Source organism: Rana temporaria, chromosome 3, assembly GCF_905171775.1.
Source record: "Rana temporaria chromosome 3, aRanTem1.1, whole genome shotgun sequence".
NCBI classification, from domain to species: domain Eukaryota; kingdom Metazoa; phylum Chordata; class Amphibia; order Anura; family Ranidae; genus Rana; species Rana temporaria.
This window is the reverse complement of record NC_053491.1, coordinates 240,438,648-240,461,059: the sequence shown is the minus strand read 5'-3', so window position 1 is coordinate 240,461,059 and position 22,412 is coordinate 240,438,648. Positions and strand designations below refer to the sequence as shown.

General features: G+C 40.3%; 1 protein-coding gene across 1 annotated transcript in view; it reads left to right on the top strand.

Annotated features, from left to right (window-relative positions):
- The window catches only part of AFAP1L1 (actin filament associated protein 1 like 1), a 138,691-nt gene that overhangs the window by 91,219 nt on the left and 25,060 nt on the right, over positions 1–22,412 (top strand). The window contains exons 7-12 of the mRNA XM_040344527.1: positions 3,469–3,648; positions 3,992–4,072; positions 6,168–6,258; positions 6,483–6,635; positions 9,241–9,452; positions 10,126–10,271. Coding sequence (XP_040200461.1) covers positions 3,469–3,648; positions 3,992–4,072; positions 6,168–6,258; positions 6,483–6,635; positions 9,241–9,452; positions 10,126–10,271 — 863 coding nt within the window. The remainder of the gene's footprint in view (positions 1–3,468; positions 3,649–3,991; positions 4,073–6,167; positions 6,259–6,482; positions 6,636–9,240; positions 9,453–10,125; positions 10,272–22,412) is intronic.

Here is a 22,412-nt window from a genome sequence, read left to right as displayed (position 1 = left end):
AGTGATAAATACTGTATTTATAAAAGGTCCACTTGCATTTATTCAGAAGTATAGAATCCCGTCTTAAAAGGAAAAAAAAAAGGCTGCATTTGCCTACATGCTTTTTAAAATGCTTAGTTGTTCTAGATTCAATATCTTCTGAGACCATGGGGATTTACTAAAACTGGAGAAAGCAAAATCTGGTGCAGTTTTTCCTTTTTTTTTTGTCCAAAGCTTACGTGAACAAGCTAAAGTTAAAGGCTAATTGGCTACCATACACGGCTACACCAGATTTTACACTCTCCAGTTTTAGTAAATCAACCCCCGTGACTTGGAAAACCCATGTAGATCAGGAAAGTCAGACTGATGTCAAAACTCTGCATACTTGTTCCAGGCCAGTGATTGAGAAATCCATTGGCTTAATCAAGTAGTATTTTTTGAAAGAGAGGTCACAAAGGGTTGCTTTCGTAATATCTCATTATAGGTTTTGTTTAAAGCCGATTTATAGGTAATACAATTTATATTTGTAATTCTGATGTCTGATTAGGTGGCAAAATATACTTCTTTCCTGCGATTTGCAAGGCTTTGTATGTATTGGAAATCACTTGATGTACCACTATTGACAAACCATGCAGGGGAATATATGTGGCCACTGTGTGCAGAAGTCTCTGTGAGTTAGAGCATTCCCCCCTTCCCCCATCTCTAATCCACAGCTACCTTATAGTCATTTTTGAACAGAAACTAAAGCTAGAAAAAGGTGAAGAATTAACAAACTAATGTGACAAAAAATAAAAAATACTTTAAGGATGAACCATCTAAATGGCTACATATCAGCTTTAGGACTCCCACGTGGCTCCATAGGTCTTGGCAGCAAAGGGGCACTGAGAGGTCAGGAATATAGCAGCTCATCCTGCCATCCTGGTTCTCTGACAATTGAAAAAAGGTTTAAGGGGGAAAAAAATATTTAAAATCAAGTGCATCTGAATTATTATGTTATTTTTAGCTGATTTAGGGAAAACATTTCCTTTAATATAAGTTTAAAAACTAGCGCATCACATACACAAATTAGGTTTGAGGCAAATGCAGCAGAAAACAGAATTGTCTGCCAGCTATCTCTACTTTATATTTATGCTATTAACTCTTGTTCCTAGGCAATGAACAGATATATAATTATGGAACTTTGGTCACTGTATGTTGGGGGTTTGCATTAGATTTTTGCATTTATACAATTTAAAGGGGTTGTAAAGGTTTGTTTTTATTTTCTAAATATGTTCCTTTTAAGCCAGTACATTGTTGGTTCACGTACCTTTTCCTTCGATTTCCCTTCTAAATGTTTTTGTTCTTTGTTTTCTTTGTCTGAATTTCTCACTTCTTGTTCCTCCTCAGTAAGCTTGCCCCCATGATCTGGCTGGGGGTTAGTCAGCCAGAACAGCTTACTGAGGAGGAACAAGAAGTGAGGAATTCAGACAAAGAAAAAAAATCATTTAGAAGGAAAAGGTTAGTGAACCAACAATGCACTAGCTTAAAGGAACCCATTTAGAAAATAAAAAAAACCTTTACAACTCCTTTAAGGTCATACAATGGGGATCAGAAGTTTGGGCACCCCAGGTAAAAATGTGTATTAATGTGCATAACAAAGCCAAGGAAAGGTGGAAAAATCTCCAAAAGGCATCAAATTACAGATTAGACATTCTTATAATATATCAAAAAAAGTTAGATTTTATTTCCATCATTTACACTTTCAATATTACAGAAAACAAAAAAATGGCGTCTGCAAAAGTTTGGGCACCCTGCAGAATTTATAGCATGCACTGCCCCCTTTGCAAAGCTGAGACCTGCCAGTGTCATGGATTGTTCTCAATCATCGTCTGGGAAGACCAGGTGATTTCAATCTCAAAGGTTTTAAATGCCCAGACTCATCTGACCTTGCCCCAACAATCAGCACCATGGGTTCTAGAAGCAGTTGTCTAGAAAACTTAAACTGAAAATAGTTGATGCTCACAAAGCTGGAGAAGGCTAAAAGAAGATCGCAAAGCGTTTTCAGATGTCAATATCCTCTGTTTGGAATTGTAGAAAGAAATGTTTGGACAGCCGCACTCTGGAAAAACCTTCTCGGTTGCCTTTTATTGATCAAAGTTATCAAACACCATACATCACAGCAAAGACTGGGGCATACAGCTGACGTTTAGCACTACAATCCGTGCTTACTCATAGCTATAGGAAGGCTATAAGAAGATAGCAAAGCGTTTTCAGATGTCAATATCCTCTGTTTGGAATGTAATTAAGAAATGGCAGTCATCAGGAACAGTGGAAGTTAAAGCAAGATCTGGAAGACCAAGAAAAATATCAGACAGAACAGCTCGCAGGATTGTGAGAAAAGCAATTCAAAACTCGCGTTTGACTGCACGATCCCTCCAGAAAGATCTGGCAGACACTGGAGTTGTGGTACACTATTCCACTATAAAGAGATACTTGTACAAATATGGTCTTCATGCAAGAGTCATCAGAAGAAAACCTCTTCTACGTCCTCACCACAAAAATCAGCGTTTGAACTTTGCAAATGAACATATAGACAAGCCTGATGCATTTTGGAAACAAGATCTGTGGACCGATGAGGTTAAAATATAACTTTTTGGCCGGAATGAGCAAAGGTACGTTTGGAGAAGAAAGGGCACAGAATTTAATGAAAAGAACCTCTGTCCAACTGTTAAGCATGGGGGTGGATCAATCATGCTTTGGGGTTGTATTGCAGCCAGTGGCACAGGGAACATTTTACGAGTAGAAGGAAAAATGGATTCAATAAAATTTCAGCAAATTTTGGATGGTAACTTGATGCCATCTGTGAAAAAGCTGAAGTTAAAGAGAGGATGGCTTTTACAAATGGATAATGATCCTAAACACACCTCAAAATCCACGGGGGATTACATCAAGAGGCGTAAACTGAAGGTTTTGCCATTGCCTTCACAATCTCCTGACCTCAACATAATTGAAAATCTATGGATAGACCTTAAAAGAGCAGTGCGTGACTGACAGCCCAGAAGTCTCAAAGAACTGGAAGACCTTTGTAAGGAAGAATGGGCAAAGATACCTCAAACAAGAATTGAAAGACTCTTGGCTGGCTACAAAAAGCGTTTACAAGCTGTGATACTTGCCAAAGGGGGCAGTACAAGATATTAACTCTGCAGGGTGCCCAAACTTTTGAAGACGCCATTTTTTTTGTTTTCTGTAATTTTGAAAGTGTAAATGATGGAAATAAAATCTAACTTTTTTTGACATATTATAAGAATGTCTAATCTGTAATTTGATGCCTTTTGGAGATTTTTCCATCTTTCCTTGGCTTCGTTATGCACATTAATACACATTTTTACCTGGGGTGCCCAAACTTTTGATCCCCACTGTAACTGATGCTGTTGTTCTGCACAATTGCTCTCTAATAATGTTTTCAATGCCATCTTACTAATGTCAGCTAATAACATTAATTTTCTGTAGTGTTATAAGAGCTCTAAGGACCAGAATCCTCACTTGGAAATGCCTCTGCCTCTGTGTAATGTCACCTACGTCCCAAAAGATGGCCGACGTAAGAAGCACGAGCTACGTTTCTGTCTTCCAAACTCAGAGATACTTGTGTTGGCGTGTCAAAGTCGGGAACAGGCTGAAGAATGGATGAGGGTGAGAGTCAGAATTCTTTCCCTTTTTGTATTATGAATTTTCCTGGTACAAACTATACACAGATGGCATTTGCTTACAAAGAAATGCTGGGATATTTATATGTGGTTGAAGTGCATTGTATCCAGCAGTTGGGTTTTGCCAGTTGTAATAAACTAAGATTGGGAGGTTTGCTGAATATTACATCTTGAGAAAAAACGTTGCTGAACACAAACATTTGTCTATAATTCTGGAGACAAAATCTGCTCCACATTCATTTGAAATATTGAGCCTAATAAATCTAGTTCTGAAAATTCTTATGTAAATAAAATCTCTGATAAAGATATATCTATTAATTTTCATACAGGTGATCAAGGAGGCCAGTAGCCCAACTTCAATACACTTAACTGCTTCCCCAGCACTGAGACATAAACTGGATCTGGACAAGGTAAGGTTATCTGAAAACACAATTGTCATAGATATAATAGAGAGAGGAATCTCTTCATTTTTATTTATTTTTTTAAAAGCATTCCCGGCAATTTTAAAGAAGTTTGGGGTACAAAAAAAACAAAACAAAAAAAAACATACATACCTCTATGCTGCAACATTGGTGTGATGCTGCAGCTGTCCTATGTCTGCTCCAAGGCCAAGAACTGAGTGATCACTTCACTGCTGATCGCTCAGTTCTTGGTCTTCTCAGAGCAAAGAGCAGTGACTCTCAGTCATCGCTCTCCTCTCTGTTTCTCTATAACTCACTGGAGTGCTGAGCTGGAAAGGGACAGGCACACGCTGAGAGCCTGAGCCAGCTGTCAATCAGGCAGCTCAATTGGATCTCAACAATATGCTCAGGATCTCTCAATATTGCTACAATCCGCACTCGCTCTCTCTCCCTCAGTGGAAGCTCAAGGGTTATGGTCGGGGTCCTTCCAGAGTCTGGATAGGCTCTGTGTCAGCTGACAGCAGGCTTTAGCTCGCTGTCAGCTGATTTTGAGGAAAAAAAGTAAGTGCACGCCTGTGATCCACAAGTTAAGTATGACCAAAAAAGCTTTGGCCGTGCATCTCTTTTAAGGAGACTCCGCTATTCCAATATCTCCAGGTGTTTGCAAAGCCTGCTGACCATTTGAATACCTGATAATAAGATAATTAGATAACCTAAAGGGGAACTCCAAGCCAAACACATCTGTATATGTATAGCCAATTGTTGTGCTCTTGCAATGGAAAATAACACACATCTAAAAGAATATCCATTCTGTTTTGTGGGCATAAACTTGCCATTAAACGCAATGCACTTGGATTCTGCAGTGGTCTCCCCACTAAGGCCCCGTACACACGACCGGATCGATCCGCTGGGATTGATCCGCGGATCAGTTCCAGCAGATAGATCCGGTCGTGTGTACGGCCTAGCGAACATTTTCAGGCAGATAAAATTCCAGCCGACGGATTATCAGCGGATAAAAATTTCTTAGCATGCTAAGAAATCTATCTGCTGGAATCCAGTCCAGCGGACTGATCCGGTCGTCTGTACAGACTCACCGGATCAGTCCGTCCGCTCGCATGCGTCGTAATGATTCGACGCATGCGTGGAAGTATTACCTTCCAGGGTCGCGCACGTCGCCGCGTCATCGTCACTGCGACGGCGCGGCCACGTCACCGCGGATGTATTCCGCGGGGATTTCGATCTGATGGTGTGTACAGCCATCAGATCCAAATCCGCCAGAGGATTTATCCGCTGGAAACGGTCCGGCGGACCGTTTCCAGCGGATATCCTCTCGTGTGTACGGGGCCTAAGCCACATAAAGCCCTTAATTTAAACATACCGTACTCACCAGCGAAGAATTGATTTGTAACATTTAGCACAGAGATTGCAGGAACATGTGGCATTGTGTGTCAACTATTCAATCTTTTATTATTGAGGTACAGGTATCATAATTGTGGACCTAATTATCTGGAATCTTTAATAAAAGATCTGGTTCCCAATATGTTCTTGTTGATATTAAACAAACATATGGTCCTGACTCTTGCATTGACCGTTCTTTTTTGTGTATGTTTTGGGGGGAAAAAATGTTAGTAACTACGTTCAGTCTCATGCTTGTACAACAGTGTGTACGTTTGAAATAGACTGTGATTTTATGTGAGGAATATAAGAAATATTTCACAGTGAACAGCCAGAACTGAGTGATTCCAGATATATTATGACAGCAGCTCCCTCTACTGGTGACTCTCTAGAAGACGGGAGCATGCTGTATAAAATAGTTTGTATCATATTTATTATTATTATAATACAGGATTTCTATAGCGCCAACAATTATACCTAAATATCTTTTTAAAGTGGCATGTATGCAATTATTTAAGCAAAATTGTCCTTTTTTTTTATGTATTTTTATTGTTATTCCTATGAAATCATCTCTGTTAATAATAGTAACGCTTGGCCATGAACTGGTAAATTAGAACTAAGCAAGCATATAGTATACTCCACAATTAATGTATCACGTGAGCTATCGGTCTTTTAATTTATGTGCTGTTTTTCTTTTCTTTTCCCACAGAGGTTGTCCCATGACAAGACATCTGACTCTGACAGTGCAGTGAATGGTGAAAATAGTTCCCCCAGTAGTGGGAAAGAGAACCGTGACAATGGTAAATAATCTCTTAATGATGTTTCTTATTAAATGCACCCCATAATTATGTGTTCTGTATCCATACAGTATATGCTTTGTGAGAGTATCTTTCAGTAATAGCTAATTTCTTTACCTATCTGTTTCAGTCGCTGCTGTACAAGAAACATACTGTACATGCATATGTATGCCTTTTAGGTGGTATTAAAGATAGAATAATTTTTCATTTCTGACCTCTACCCTTAGTGAAGTGTCGGAAAAGTGGCTTGGCTGAGTTGAAAGGTTCCATGAGTCGGGCTGCGGGGAAGAAAATTACAAGGATAATTAGTTTTTCTAAAAAGAAGCAGTCTGCAGAAGAACAGCACACCTCATCCACAGATGAAGATGTCCCTTGTTGTGGTAAGGATTTAGGTTATTGGCATCATCGGAAACATAACTCCTTCCTAATTTCTTATTCATTTGTGCTTCCACGGGCAGTAATATTTCATTTTAAAATAGGCTGTAGTGAGCACATCAGATATGCCACAAAATAAACGGCTGTAGTATCAATGAAAATCCATGAAATGGCTTTCTGCCATTCCCATTGATGTGGTTTATTTTCTATTTCATGGAGATGATCATCATATGTTTTCACATCTATCCCATATAGGAGAGCTGCACAAATTTGTTCCCAGAATCAAGGAAAATATTAATATCTGTTCACTCAGTTTTTTTCTTCTGTCTGCCGCTAATTGTCAAAAATATGAGCCTTTTCTTCTACAGTTATATACGAATAAGTTGGCTGATGATGGATTTTATAGGCATAACACAAATTTAAAACGTTATGTAAAATTATTTAGGAAAAACATACAGAGTATTTGAAAATATATATAACATATTGGCCGCTAATGAAATGACCTAAGAACACAAAAAATATGGTGACATACCACCTACAAACCAAAAAAGGTACAATATATTTTGGAGAGAAGGACACCAAGGTCGCTTCCTACTGGTAGGTAAATATAGATGTATAATTTATGGAAGGCTGTAGGACATGGAGGATAAATTTAGATTGGGCCCTGTAAGGACTGATTAGGCCTCATGCACACTGCAGCTCTTCTAAACGCCTTGCTTCTGGTAGAAGAAACTCGCGTTTAAAATGTGCCTAAAGCCTTGCTTATTCAAAAATGTTTAGGCAAGTCAAGCGTTTTGGTATTCATTTAGTTGGCCAGAATATTAATTTTATTCTGGCAATTGAAATGAATGCACGCACAAGCACCATACACGCCTAGAATTTAGGCTCGTTTACGTGCTTTTTTTTGGGGTGAAACGCTGGCCCTGGGGCTTTTTTTTTTCTGTCTCTAAATGCATGTAAACACCTATGTGTGCATTGACACATAGGCTAATATGTAGGGGCATTTAGAGACAAAAATAAATAAAAAAATACTTCAAATGCCCTTAAAAGTGGCATATTTGACAACCAGTGTGCATGAGGCCTTAAGCAATAAGAGCACTTTGCTTCATATATGCACAACTGCTACTGAAAAATGATTGGCATAGAAGAGGAAGAAAGTGGAACTGCAAATTTCTTTGCATGGTTGCTTTCGCACTAGGTAGCAGAAATGAATAATTATGATAGTCCTCTAAAGTTATTATGGAAAATACCAAAAACTGCACATATATACAGTGTGTGTGTGTGTGTGTGTGTGTGTATATATGTATATATGTGTGTGTATATGTGTGTATGTATGTATGTATATGTATGTGTGTATATATATATATATATATATATATATATATATATATATATATATATATATATATATATATATATATATATATATATATATATATATATATATATATATATATACATACACACAGTTGGGTCCATATATATTTGGACACCGACACAACAATTTTCATACTTTTGGCTCGGTATGCCATCAGAATAAAGTTAAAATTAAACAATCCAAATGAATTTGAAGTGCATATTTTCAGCTTTAATTCAAGGGGTCGAACATAAATATCAAGTACACATTTTAGGTCCTGCAACCATTTTACCACAACTGAAATCCATCTGTTTATTAATGCCACATCCCAATCTTTCGTATAATGGGTAATCACCACACTACTATTTACAATAAACTACTGGAGGTAAAATTAAAAAGCCCTGCCGTTAAGAACTGTTATGTGTTCCCATACTAATCATTAACTTAACAATAATAGTGGGACCTTCTAATGCATGGGTCTTCAAACTACGGCCCTCCAGTTGTTCAGGAACTACAATTCCCATCATGCCTAGTCATGTCTGTGAATGTCAGTGTGTTACAATGCCTCATGGGATGTGTAGTTCTACAACAGCTGGAGGGCCGTAGTTTGAGGATCCCTGTTCTAATGTATGGAAATCTCAATAAACTTCAATATTACCACAATACCAGTCTGTTATATGCAACTTCACATCTAATTCAATCCGAAAACAAGACATAATACATTTATTATTACATTATTTATCTTATATTCTAAAAGTTTCAGTCAAACAAAATGTATATATTTGGATAAATCCTTTTTTTGGTAATGGTGATTTAATTAAAAGGTTCTCTGTAATTGCAGAAATGTGTTTCACAATAAAACCCCTGACCAGTAAATATAATTTTGGCCTTTTGATGCTATGTTGGACAATTTTCACAATATTGCTTTGTGTGAGTGTCAGAAAGATCTGTATGTCTCCTAATTATCAAGTTCACACTGACAGGAAAATTAAAGGACACGCTGTGAATGGGATCAGCTTATGACAGCAAATGTTAGACCCTGGTCTATCTGTAGCCTAACTGGTCATTTTTGCTTTCACATTGAATGGCAGGAATGTACAATTATGGCAATCTTATTAGGCAGTAAACCAAGATATACGTTATTTGGAGAATATAAACATGTTAACAAAAGGACAGCAGGGAAGTTGATTGTTACACATGAAAATATTTAAATTCACCGTTTGCTAACTCTCTAACTTTGTTGTCTGTCATAGGTTTCTTGAATGTGCTTGTGAACCAGTGCTGGAAGGAACGTTGGTGCCGTTTAAAGGGCTACACATTGTACTTTCACAAGGACCGCAATGATCTAAGAACTCATGTTAACTCTATTGCGCTGCGAGGCTGTGAGGTCTCACCAGGGTTTGGACCAAAGCACCCATTTGCTTTCCGAATCTTACGTCAAAGCCAAGAAGTCTGTGTTTTAGAGGCAAGTCTATAACCTCCTCCCCCCCCCCCCCCAAATACACTGTTGGCCTGCCTGAGTCCTGTGAAAATAACTGGTATTGGGTATAACCGAGCATACGACCTTCCTTCCCTGTTGTAATGTTTAGTGCTTCAGAGGCCAATCACCACACCTGAGCACCATCATGTGGTGGCAAGTGTAAGTTCCTCAGCCATCTTTAACTAATTGACATAGGGTTTACCTAGAGCAGGCGAGGGCAAACTCGGCCCTCCAGCTGTTTTGAAACTACAAGTCCCATGAGACATTGCAAGACCCTGACAATCGCAGGCATGACGCCTGTAGGCAGAGGCATGATGGGATTTGCAGTTTCACCACAGCTGGAGGACCGAGATTGCCCACCCCTGACCTAGAGCGTTGTATTTAGGGCTCCAGCAGGAAAGCTGAGCATGTACAGAGAATACCTGTAGATCTTTGCAAAAATGGATATCCTTGTCATGTCCCGTGAGCTGAAATCACCAACGACGTTATCATCCTTTTGTAAACTACTAATCCCATCACCCACTTGCCCCCCCCCCCCCCCCCCCAACCTTTAATTCATTCTTATAAGTGTGTATTCTTAAATCTTGAAAATGTCATAACACCAGTTTGCCATATCTAAGGTTTGTGCTTTATTTTCTTCTTTTACATTTTATTTCAGGCTAGCTCCTCTGAAGAAATGGGCCGGTGGCTGGGGTTACTGTTGGCTCAGACTGGTTCAAAAACCAAACCTGATGCTCTGCACTATGACTATGTTGATGTTGAAACAATAGCCAACATCGTCACTGCTGTGCGTCACTCCTTCCTGTAAGTAATCAGTTGTTTGATAAAACTTTCTAATCTTGTCAAGTGTAGTGTGCGCTGGAAGGTCTCATAGATGTCTTTTACTGCCATACAATTGCAATAACTGGCCAATGTTACTGCATGTTTCACAACATGTATACCCAGTGTTATTCTGATGCCAAGTGCCTTATTCTGTAACACAAATACATATCAAAGTGTATAGCCTGTTTGATTATCCTTCAAGCACATGTAGATATGTGGTCATAGGTCTGAGAAATAAAGCTGGGCACCTGATCATTCTCTGCATACAGCGTGTATATTTTGATGTTTGGGGGTTGTTAAGCTCAGTGTAGTGCTCACAGGGAGTAGAGACCATGCCAGTTGTACCGTTTAAGGGCTTGTATGCCCACGTTTATAAAAGAGAAAATTTCTAATAACACAAACCATTGCCATGCAGGGGTTTCCAGCAACAACACAAAACAAAGTCAGACAGACTTTCCAGGCTTTGTAACACAAATTTCCTGTGTCCCTGTATGAATGCTGTACCTCAGTCAGCTATTATCCTCACAGCTTCTCTGCTGTTCTGACCCTCAGGCTTGGGCCCTCTGTCTATTCCATCACAGACCTGCACACTCGTTGCTGCTCCCTTGCACCCACATGGACTCTTTGGGAGGGTGTGTCATAGAAAAATTAATAACGCACGTACATAATCAATAATCAGAGAAATATTAATATCGCACGTGAATAATTAAGATAAGCTATAAAAATCTTTTTGTCTATATAAAAATTAAAACAAAGAATATCGCTGCGAAAAAGCAAAAAATATTACATTTATTGATACAGAGAAGAAACTGGTATTACTACAATATTTACAAGCATAACATAACCTATAACACCTTTAAAAAACAAGATGATATCCAAGGCACACAATTATACAAACAGTAATACGGCTAAAATGAATACATCAGTATCTCAAGACAATTCATAGGAAAGGCAAAGTTACAGAGATTAAGCTTAGGAAGAGAGAGATAGAGGGAAGGAGAGAAAGAGGGAGAATGAGAGAGGTATAGAGAGAGAGAGAGGGGGGGAGGAGCGAGAGAGAGAGAGAGAAGTATAGAGAGAGAGAGAGAGAAGGGGACAAGGGTTTACATCACCACTGTTCAGGTCCACATCTGCAGGGCAAGAGAGCTCTCAGAGCTTTTTCTCTGACCTTTATCTTCCCTTGCCCTCCTCTGCCCCCCTCCCTCCAGGATTCAAAATCCTTAGGATGCTATTGGTGTAAAATGGCCTTACGAGCGGATTGGTTGAATCTCAAACTTAGATATTCATTGGTTCCGAGTTCCATCCGAATCCTGATTGGTTGCCTTCCAAGCCTCCTAAAAATGTTTCTTGCATGGACTAATCTAAACAAACTATCAGTCTAGGGTATGTCAAACGTTCCTTTGATGCGTGGTTTGACCATTTGCTCCATTAGCATACTAAGGGCCCCTGCGGTGAATGGGGCCTTTTAGACTATCAGAGCTTCCTTTCAAGACAAAAGGATGATTTAGCTCATTTAATTAATACCTGACACCTTTTACTGATTCCCACGACAGAAGATGCCTTCTACAGTACAAGCGCGGCCCTGTCATCATAACCAGTCCAGTAAAACATATACATCCATTTTTTTCCAATGGTTCCCCTGGTATAAATATGAAATTCAACATTTCTATAACAGTACCCCCTCAAGTTCATTATTGAACTTATATCCTCCTTTAATGATCCGGTACCCACCCACAATGGCCCAGAAGCCCCGACCCTTCCCCCACCACCACTGCGGCCTCTTCCTTTCTTGAACTCGCCGTAACTCATCAAGGTAGACTTGGGACAGTTCTGGTGCCTTTGAGACTTCCGATCCGAACCCTGAGTGTCTGTGTCTGTACTGCAATGTTTCATCGCCCCTCTGCATTGGAGGAGTGGAATTCCAACATTGATGGCGGGATCCTTATATATTTAGTCCTGTATCTTGGAAAGATGGTGTTCTGATTGTCACCATTGGATCGGACCGCGAGGCAGCACTTTTTCAGCATGATGAAGCAGGGTTTCGGAGTGTCTTATTCATGGCACGTTTGTCTTCCAAAAAAAATGACTTGGTTGTCGTTGTTTCTTCAGGTGGTGGTTGGGTGGGCCTCCAGACAGTCATGTATGAATACAAAAGGAGAAAGGAGAACGTCAGTGTACAGTTATTAGAGGAATGTCAGACAGGAGCCGTGGGGTGGCCTTTATGACTATAAAGCAGTAGGTAGACTATGGGAGGTAGAATTAATGCTCACGCGCCTTAAAACAAAATGATATGATTGATGTCCTAGTTACGTTATCCTGAGAAGATGTATGATAGCAGCCAAAAATAAAAACTTAGAGAGCATAATACTAAAGGAGGAAAGGAAGAGAGGTGAGTAATGAAAAAGAATAAGGAAAATAGAAAGAAAAAGAAAAAAAATAATAAAAATAAAAACTACAGATTCAATGCTGCTCCCACCAAGATCTCCAGTTTAGATTCCACTTTCGATTGTTAAAGAGCATTGAATCGGTATTCAAAAAAAAAAAAAAAAAAAATAGACTCTCCTGCCCTATTGGTGATCAACAGGTGAACATGATCATGGTCACTTAATAATGTACAAGTCGAATGCATTATTTATTTCTTCCTTCCAGGTCTATGCACTACTCCCCCCTTCAGGTGGACAAAGTTCAAAGCTTTTGGAACTTTTCTCACCTGAATGGAATGAGAGAGAAAAAAATAATAATAATGAAAAAAGACTTTAAAAAAATTATAACCATAACACTTCAGGGAGAAAAATGAGAAAAAAATAAAAAAGAATAAAAAAATAAAACTGACAAAAAAAAAAAAAAAAATGAGAAATGAGAAAATTGATTAAAAAAATGAATAACAATTGAAATAAAACCGAGAGAGAAAAAATGAATAAAAAAATAACTTTTACAAAAATTAAAAAAAAACGTATAAAAAGGAAAAGTGAAAAAAATTGTAATGAAAGAGAAAAAAAAAAAAAAATGAATAATAAAAAAAATAGAAATAAAAAATTACTAAAAAAATTACACGAACATGATAAAAATGTAAACGAGGAGTATTAAAAAACGGTACATTTGTATTGGTCTGGATTGGAACAGGCTTCTTCAGAAATTTGTTTCGGAGTTAGTGGCTTTTCTGTTCCTTGAGAGACGATACCTCATTGAGGTGCACATTCTCATAGTTTTGGCGTTCATTCTCCTGATAGTAATGCACATCATTACTTGCATCAGGGAGAGCAATAAAGCTACACAGATTAGAACAACGACAGGGTGGAGCAAAATGTTTAGGAACGCTGACGCGTTAGGACTATACCCAAATATACTTTCCCACCAGGAAATCTTAGCGTCTTCCTCTAAAGCGTGGGATACTTGGATCAACTTATTTTGATCATGGGTGAGTCGTATAGTGGCTTGTTTCTCAGCATCTCTCAGCACATTTAATATTTCATCCTGTTGTCCAAAATCTACCAGCCAAGCCTTTAACTCAGCCCCAAATCCCAGAGGAAGTTTCTGTAGATGTATGGGGGTGTCAGGTTTGATATCAAGCCTTTTCTCTGGGGTAATAGGGGTACGTCCTTGTGTCCCGGCTATATTTATTCCCAGGACCGGGGAAGATGTACAGTAGACTCCCTGAGGTAATGTACCCCGTTGAGTACAGTTCAACCCGTAGGCCGAATATAGAGCATCATTGGATATTTGATACCAGCACCAATACCCTTGCCCCAAGTATTTTACATAAGGTTGGGACAATTCCTCGGCATCCATGAGACATGACCCTTCTTTGTGCCAGCATTGTTGTCTCATGATCCTATCCTGTTTCCCTTGACATAATACCACCCCTTCCTTCCTCCAGCACCCATCCGTATCAATCATTTGAGGTTGTTTGGACTCATAAACCATCAGATCATGATGGACTCGGGGGTGTAACACCGTAGTGCCCGATAGGATAGTACCCAAATTAACTGTGGTATAAGCACGATATTCAGTCCCGGCGACCGGAATCAGGGATGAGACTGTGCAAGTCAGGTTTTGGCAGCCATGGAATTGAGTCATCCACCAATCCATATGACTCATAGTAAACTTGGATACTACCCTACCTGCTTGTTTCTGAGTACCTCTAAATCCCTTGTGTTTAGGCTACTCAGGACAACACCTCCTGTTCCTAAGGCAGTATCTATTAGGTCTCTTTTTGCTCTAATGGGGGAATATTGTCCCCCCCCCCCCATATGTCCAGCCAGGCGCTACTCTTTCCACAGCTAGGTGTCCAAAAAAAAAAAAAAAGTTTTATCCAGGAAGCCTACCCCACCTCCACCTAAAATGTTCTCTCAGCCAGCTCCATGTCCGATAATTCCCAGCAGTTATTATATTTGTTCCACCCCCTCCCCTTAGCTTATAAATCCCTTGAGCCGGGCCTTTTTCATTCACGCCTTGCACAAACTGTTGGCACCATTTTAATCCTGTTGCCCAAAGTTTAACTACCTATCTTTTAATTCCTCCCCGAATCCCAACGGAAGTTTCAGTAAGTGTAAAGGGGATGTCAGGTTTGCTATAAAACCTTTCTTCAGGGCAACTCGGGGTGTAACCCGGGGTTCCGTCTATATCCATCCCAAGGACAAGAGAATAGGTACAATAGACTCCCCAAGGTGGTGTACCCTGCTGAGTACAATTCAACCTAATTCTGACAACAGTGCATCACTAGACCAGCACCCATACCCCAGCATTCGGTATTGGGTACAACAGCACATATACCATTGAAACAATGACAAAACCCACAAAAACTCCATCCCTGTGACTTGATTTCAGTGACCATGCCCCACTACCACCAGGTAGGTCCAAGGAACACCCTAGTTCCATGACTAACACCCCATCGGTATCCTCTAGGACAAAGAAACAAAACCCGCCTATGTCCTAAATTATACCTAGGTGTTTCCTCCCCCGTAATGATCTTCCCATCCAGAACCCACAGTGAAATACCTTCCCAACATTCCTCCTTCACCACCGGGTATTGACCTGGAATGCAAAAGACATCGTGGTCACACTTCTGACAGGGGGAAATATCAACCTGCTCTCAGCTTCCGTGCCCTCTGATCACATGTGGGTCACTTAGCCCCGAATGCACCAAGATAGAATCCCCAGTCAGTAAGCTCATTGATTCCAACCTATCTACAGACCGAGTCTGCACTTCCGTATATGGGATCATACAGCACCTTATTTCTCACAATCCAAACCAGTACAGCCCATCCCGGCGTTTGACTATCATTTTGGATTGTGTAAGCGGCGAGTTGTGTCAAAGTCTTACTGAGTGGTGATGCTAACTCCTCAGGCTACCGCCCATCATACAGAGATTTGTACACTCAGCCTGATACTGGTCACTAACTTCGCCTGCCCCTGCATGTACGCCAGAGCCAATGACATGTTTTTGTCCTATACCCTATCACACTCTCTTCCAACCTCTTAACATGGTCCATAAAATGGTGAGCCATATTAAACTGGGTATTTATGCAACTTTGTTGCATGTTGTCACAATTGTCACCAATCTCTCAGAGCAACAAAGCCGTGCTTATTGTCTGAAGCCATGGCGGCGGGTCTGTTCCTCAGGAGACCGCTGTCCTCTCTATTACTAACACCCATCTCAGCTCCTATTCCCCCTATATAGTGCTGAATACACCCCTCCTCTGTTGGGTTACTCCTCAGAAATAAGCATCCTGCGTGAACCTTATGCTGTGTCCGCACATCTCTGGGAGAAAGCCACTAGTCACTTAACCATCACTTGATTCAGTGCATACTCAGCACATACAGGGTAATAGTCTTATCAACCACTCTGTACCCTGTTAGCCCGCGTGTATTCCCTTTATTTGACAGGGCATGTTCCTGTATGTAGTTACTGGCATTACTTGTGCAGGGATTCAACCTCTCAGGTGAGACATTAACTAGGTGTACCTCTCCCATGTCCAGTAACTGAAAGCTTCTTTATAGGACTGATAAGCATGAGACACTGCCTCTACGAGGAAGTTTTCACCCCATTGAGGTATCACCTGGCACCCTCTAGTTTGGCCAACAGACACCTTATTATGCATAGGTGTCAGTCTCCTGGGTACCTGCACCACATACCTTTATGTCATACTAGTCACCCATTCCAACATTTCTTTCAATTCCTGTCTGGACTCACAACCCTCGGAACAGGATGGACTCCAGGGTGTAACCCAGTAGAGTCTGATAGGATAGTACCTAACCTAACTGTGATATATGCCCAAAGTTCCGTCCATGCCCTTATGGATGAGAATAGAACGAGTTGGATTTTCCTAACCCTTCCCTGATATGTAGCCCAGGGCCTCCCAATGTGTTCCTGATTATCTCCAGCTCTATAGTGATTACGGTACCCAATGACCCATCTCCCACTCCCAAGACAGTCGCCATTGAGCCTCTCTTTAGTATGGGAAATAGTCTGGATACCCGGATTGAAAACCACCTGCCACCAGGTACACCCAATCCCTCATAGAGGCTGCACACTTTCTTCCTCCTCTATCAATTCAGTAATTAAACTATGTGATCCTTCACCCCTAACAAAACACACTGCCTTCACCATTCAGACAGGACTCCCATGAAAGACAGGAGTCTAGTGCCACCCTGGGGCACTGATATTCTTGGCATGCAAGTCACAGACCACCAGTTAAGGTACACAAGTAATCTAGGACAGGAAGGACACCTATGGATATTAACTGAGGAGAATACTGCATGCCCACATATATATCGGAAGTGAGGGCCTCTGGAACAGCCAAGAGCTGATATCAAACCATACAATCTTCCTGCACACCTTTTCTCCAGACTCAACCCAAAAACTATACAATACGAGGCCATACCTATGCACTTTCAACTCATATGCCACCAGGCAGGCCTTCGTACTACATGTCTGCCGGTAACTCTAAAAGAAATTGGAAAACAAGGATTGCATATAGTGTATCCAGCTCAAGGGAACGGGTGTTACCAGACACAACTGACCAATAGACTAAGAAAAAAAATTCCTTGTAGCACTGAGGCAATGCAACCTTGTACAGCCAGGCTTAACAGCAGGGGGGAGTTTAAGAAGTCCTAAAAACACAAGTCTGGCCAAAGTAACATCAGGATTTTACCTATTAGATCTATGGAACTACACGTGTCAGCATGGCTGATCTTCGGTAATAAGAAAACAGATATGCTACGGATCTATGGTCGATCCATTTCAACCTCTGGAGAATACCCCAAAACCCTTTTACCACTAAGTGTGGTACCCCTGAACGCTACTTAGCCTAATATATGTGTTAGAGTGCCAATTATCCCTTGCAGTCTTACTCAATTTTTCATAAAAAACTAATACACGGACCTCAGTTAGTTGGTTCTGCTATTCAGTGGATCAGCACATGTAACCCCCACTAGGTGGTCCAAAAACATAGCCAAATGGACTGACCACTAGACGTTCCAACTAGATAATGGTCATGAAAACCTAAACCTTGTGAAACCCGACCGACTAACCAACCTAAAGATTTCCTCTTATTCTGAAATCCTGAAAAACACAGTTATCGATTCTGAGGGATAAAACACAAAATAAAAGTTTAGTAATAAACATTCAATTTTTTCTTAACCTGGAAACAAAAAACAATGGTTATATATCTGTAACAAGACATTATCATATAAAACACAAATATACATTACATTATATTACATAAACCGTGCACTTTCTTTTAAAATACCAAAAATTGTTGAGCTCAACGTTTCATTAATATGTATTACTATAATACATATTAATGCCATATGGATTTTTGTTCTATGGTATACCAATAATTCCCCCCTAAAAATGTATTCACCATGGTTAAAAATGAGCAGTTTTAAAACAAACACATTTTTTATAAGTTTCCCTTTTGTCTTGCAAGACAATCCTACTTACCTATTCTGAGTACATTGGAAAACTTCAAAAAGAAACTTCTATGGAAACAAAGATTACCGTTAATACAAAAAAAATACACACACATATATATATATATATATATATATATATATATATATATATATATATATATATATATATACATACACATAAGGCATCTTACTTTCGCTTTACCATTCACTCGGCTCACTCAATTTGCATGACAATACAGCTGTTTCACACACCCTCACAAAATAGAAGGGGGGGTCATTCGGGCTGTCAGCGCTGAGTCAGCAGCTGAGAACACACGTCACACACTCTCACAATCCATTTATCTAGGTCAAATATGACCTCAAGACCTTACATGTTCTATATCCTACTTACCCATAAACTCTGTTCATCATCACTTCTCTGGGGATGTGGATTCCCTATTAAAAATACTCACCTCATCAGTTCTGATATCCTACCATCCCTGCCCTCCAAGCATCTTTTTTCATTTGTTCGTATCATCTTCCCGTGGTGACTGCACCACAGGGCTTCCCAAGCGCTTGGCTTGAAAGTACCCTTTTTCGAATATTGCTTTCCTGTCCACTGATCCCAATCTTTTATATATTTCACAACCCAAGGTCCATATTCATCTATCATTTCTTCCTTCGGAGTCACGTGGTAAGGCTCCCCCCGGTTCGACATCCGTTTTGAAGCGATTTGATTTCCCATCCTTTTTGCGGACGAAGGACCTTGAGCTGATCCCGCAAACCCTTAAAGGTCGCTTTTTTCCCAAAGTTAGCTACGCTTTGACCCCTGATTGAGTGGACCGGTACTGCCCCTCTGCTGATCTTTTTTCACTACTTGTCAGAACAATGACTGACTATAGTCCTTCAAAAAATTAGCCCGGGGATTTTCCCAACTAAATTAGTTGTCCTCCCGTGAACTTTTCTGCAACATTCTAAAAGAAATGCTTACTTATTAGATCGCTATGATTGCTTGCAGTGCAAGAGGCACCTAATTGCACTAATTTAACTGACGCTTACCTAATAATGATTTTTAGCAGTTACGATATAGTCCGTGTTTACAGATCTTATTACACCGCTTACCATCCCCAGTTATTTGATTAAACAGAGGAATAGATTCACATACATCCAGATAATTCAGTGTGATTTTAGTCTCCGTTTCCACTGATGTGATTTGCCATGCGACTTTGGACCCAAAGTCGCATTACAACTCGCAGCCCATTGATTTCAATAGCACCCATTCCACTCTATGTGGCTCAATGCTGCAGCGACCGATAAAGGTACCTGCACCATTTTGATGCGACTTCTGGATAAAAAAAACGCATTCAAAGCCACACCACAGTCGCACTAAAGCTGCATTTCCAAATCGCACCTTGAATCAGGCCACATTGGAGTTGCACCAGTGGAAACGCAGCCCAAAAGCATAGGTGCTGACAACAACTGAAAATTAACATTTGTGAGATGGATAGGGAAGCTTTGCTCAACAAGAAAAAGCTTCATTAAGCACCTACTATGGATCTGGCCTTTATCACAGTATACAGCAACCAATACCAACAATTGGAAAAGATCTTCAAAAAGTATTGGCCCATTTTCAGAGAGCACAGAACTTTAGTAGCGGTATTGCCATCACGACCCAGACTCACCCACCGCAGAGCACCAACACCACTAACACACCCCGTCCACAATGCACTCGATCCCCCCAGGGAAGCGAACACCTGAAGGACTCCACGGATGCCAGAGATGTCCACCGTGCAAAACAAATAAACCCCAGCCTCTGAGAAAAAACAACATTCAAGGCCCCTGTACATAATAGAGAGGTTTAATAACCACTACACCCACACCTTATTGAATATTAATCATTATAGCGGCGCCATTGCCCCACTGTTTATTTACCAAAGCATAGGTGTGTTTCACTCACAAAGATTGGCCTAATCTCATTCAAAGGGTCAACTGCATAGACGCACACAGGCCCAGATTCACAGTCAGCGGGGTAAATTTGTGCGGGTGTAACGTATCCGCTCTACGCTACGCCTCTGCAACCCAGACGGGCAAGCGCTGTATTCTCAAAGCACTAGCTCTGTGAGTTGCGGCGGCATAGCGCAAATCAGCCGGCGCAAGCCCGCCTAATTCAAATTTGGATCAGGGGGCGTGTTTTTTGTAAATCTACTGTGACTCGACGTGATAGATGTTTTTGCCGAACGGCGCATGCGCCGTCCGTGGAATTTCCCAGTGTACATTGCTCCAAAGTATGCTGCAAGGACGTCATTGATTTTGACGTGAACGTAGATGACGTCCAGCCCCATTCACGGATGACTTACGCAAACTACGTAACTTTTTCAAATTTCGACGCGGGAACGACAGCCATACTTATGCTTCATATACCAGGGGCAACTATACGCCGGGAAAAGCCTAACGTAACTTTACTGCGTCGGCCGGGCGTACTTTCGGGAATTCGCGTATCTAGCTAATTTGCATACTCAACGCGGAATTCGACGGAAGCGCCACCTAGTGGTCAGGAAAAAAAAAAAAAAAAAAATAATATGCAGTTACGATCCGACGGTGTAAGAGACCTGCGCCTGTCGGATCTTATGGATATCTATGCGTGAGCGATTCTAAGAATCAGGCGCATAGATACGACGGCTCGGATTAGGACCCACGGCTGCGCACCTGGCGTTGCGCCGTTTTAAGTCCTTTCTGAACCTGGGCCACTGTCTCCAAGATTCCAAACAAAAATCCCTGCTACAATTTCATTCTATATATATATCTACATTATTCAAAATCAGTCTCATAAACACATTCGCATAGACAAAAAGAAAAGGTTAAGTTCTGAAGAGTAAGTTTGTTAGGTATTCAGACAGGTTAAAACAAAATAGACCTAAACCAGTTCTGTCTACCATACAATAAATCATATCTATCCAAACTTTAAACCCTCCTCACTACACGTGGCACCATCGGATCGGACCGCGAGGCAGCACTTTTCCAGCATGGTGAAGAAGGGTTTCGGAGTGTCTTATTCATGGCACGTTTGTCTTCTAAAAGAAAAATGACTTGGTTGTCGTTGTTTCTTCAGGTGGTGGTTGGGTGGGCCTCCAGACAGTCATGTATGAATACAAAAGGAGAAAGGAGAACGTCAGTGTGCAGTTATTGGAGGAATGTCAGACAGGAGCCGTGGGGTGGCCTTTATAACTATAAAGCCGTAGATAGAATTACTTTAAGACATGAAAACCTGGATGTCCAGGGATACAATATGGCACTGGCGGGCAGGAATGCTCACGTGCCTTAAAAACAAAATATGACTGAAGTTCTAGTTACATTATCCTGAGAAGATGTATGATGGAAGCCAAAAAATAAAAACTTAGAGAGCATAAAATTAAAGGAGGAAAGGAAGAGAGGTGAGTAATGAAAAAGAATATGGAGAATAGAAAAAAAAACAAAAAAATAAACTACAGATTTAATGCTGCTCCAACCAAGCTCTCCAGTTTAGATTCCACTTTCGATTGTTAAAGAGCATTGAATCGGTATTCAAAAAACGTAATAAAAAATAAAAAAATAGAACATTGTTCCGTTCAAAAAAACGACTCCTCTCTCCTACTAGTAATCGGTGGTATTTTTGCTGGTCAGGTACACAGATAATAACGAGAGAGAGATGATTTAAATTTGTAGACTTTGGGTAAACCTGACCGCACGTTATTATTACAAATTGAAGAGGCTTATTCCTAGATCAACAGGAAAAAAAATATAGTTCTAGGGTCCTCTCTTACAAAAAAACAAGAACAAAACACAAAAAAATAAACAAAAAAAAAAAAAAAAAAATAGACTCTTCTGCCCTATTGGTGATCAACAGGTGATCATGATCATGGTCACTTAATAATGTACAAGTCGGGTTAAAAACAAAAATTAAAAATATTAAAAAGGAGCGACTAAACAATGGTTGCCAAGAAACTTTTTAGAATTTAGTCAAACCCGGCTGTACTTCTTACTAAAAAATTTTAGAGGCTCTTCCCCAAACCAAAGAAAAATAATAAAAAATAATATATAGTTCTCCAACAAGAGGGCAATTAAAAACGATGCATTATTTACTATTTTCCTCTTCCAGGTCTATGCACTACTCCCCCCTTCAGGTGGAAAAAGTTCAAAACTTTTGGAACCTTTCTCACCTGAATGAAATAAGAGGAAAAAAAATAACTA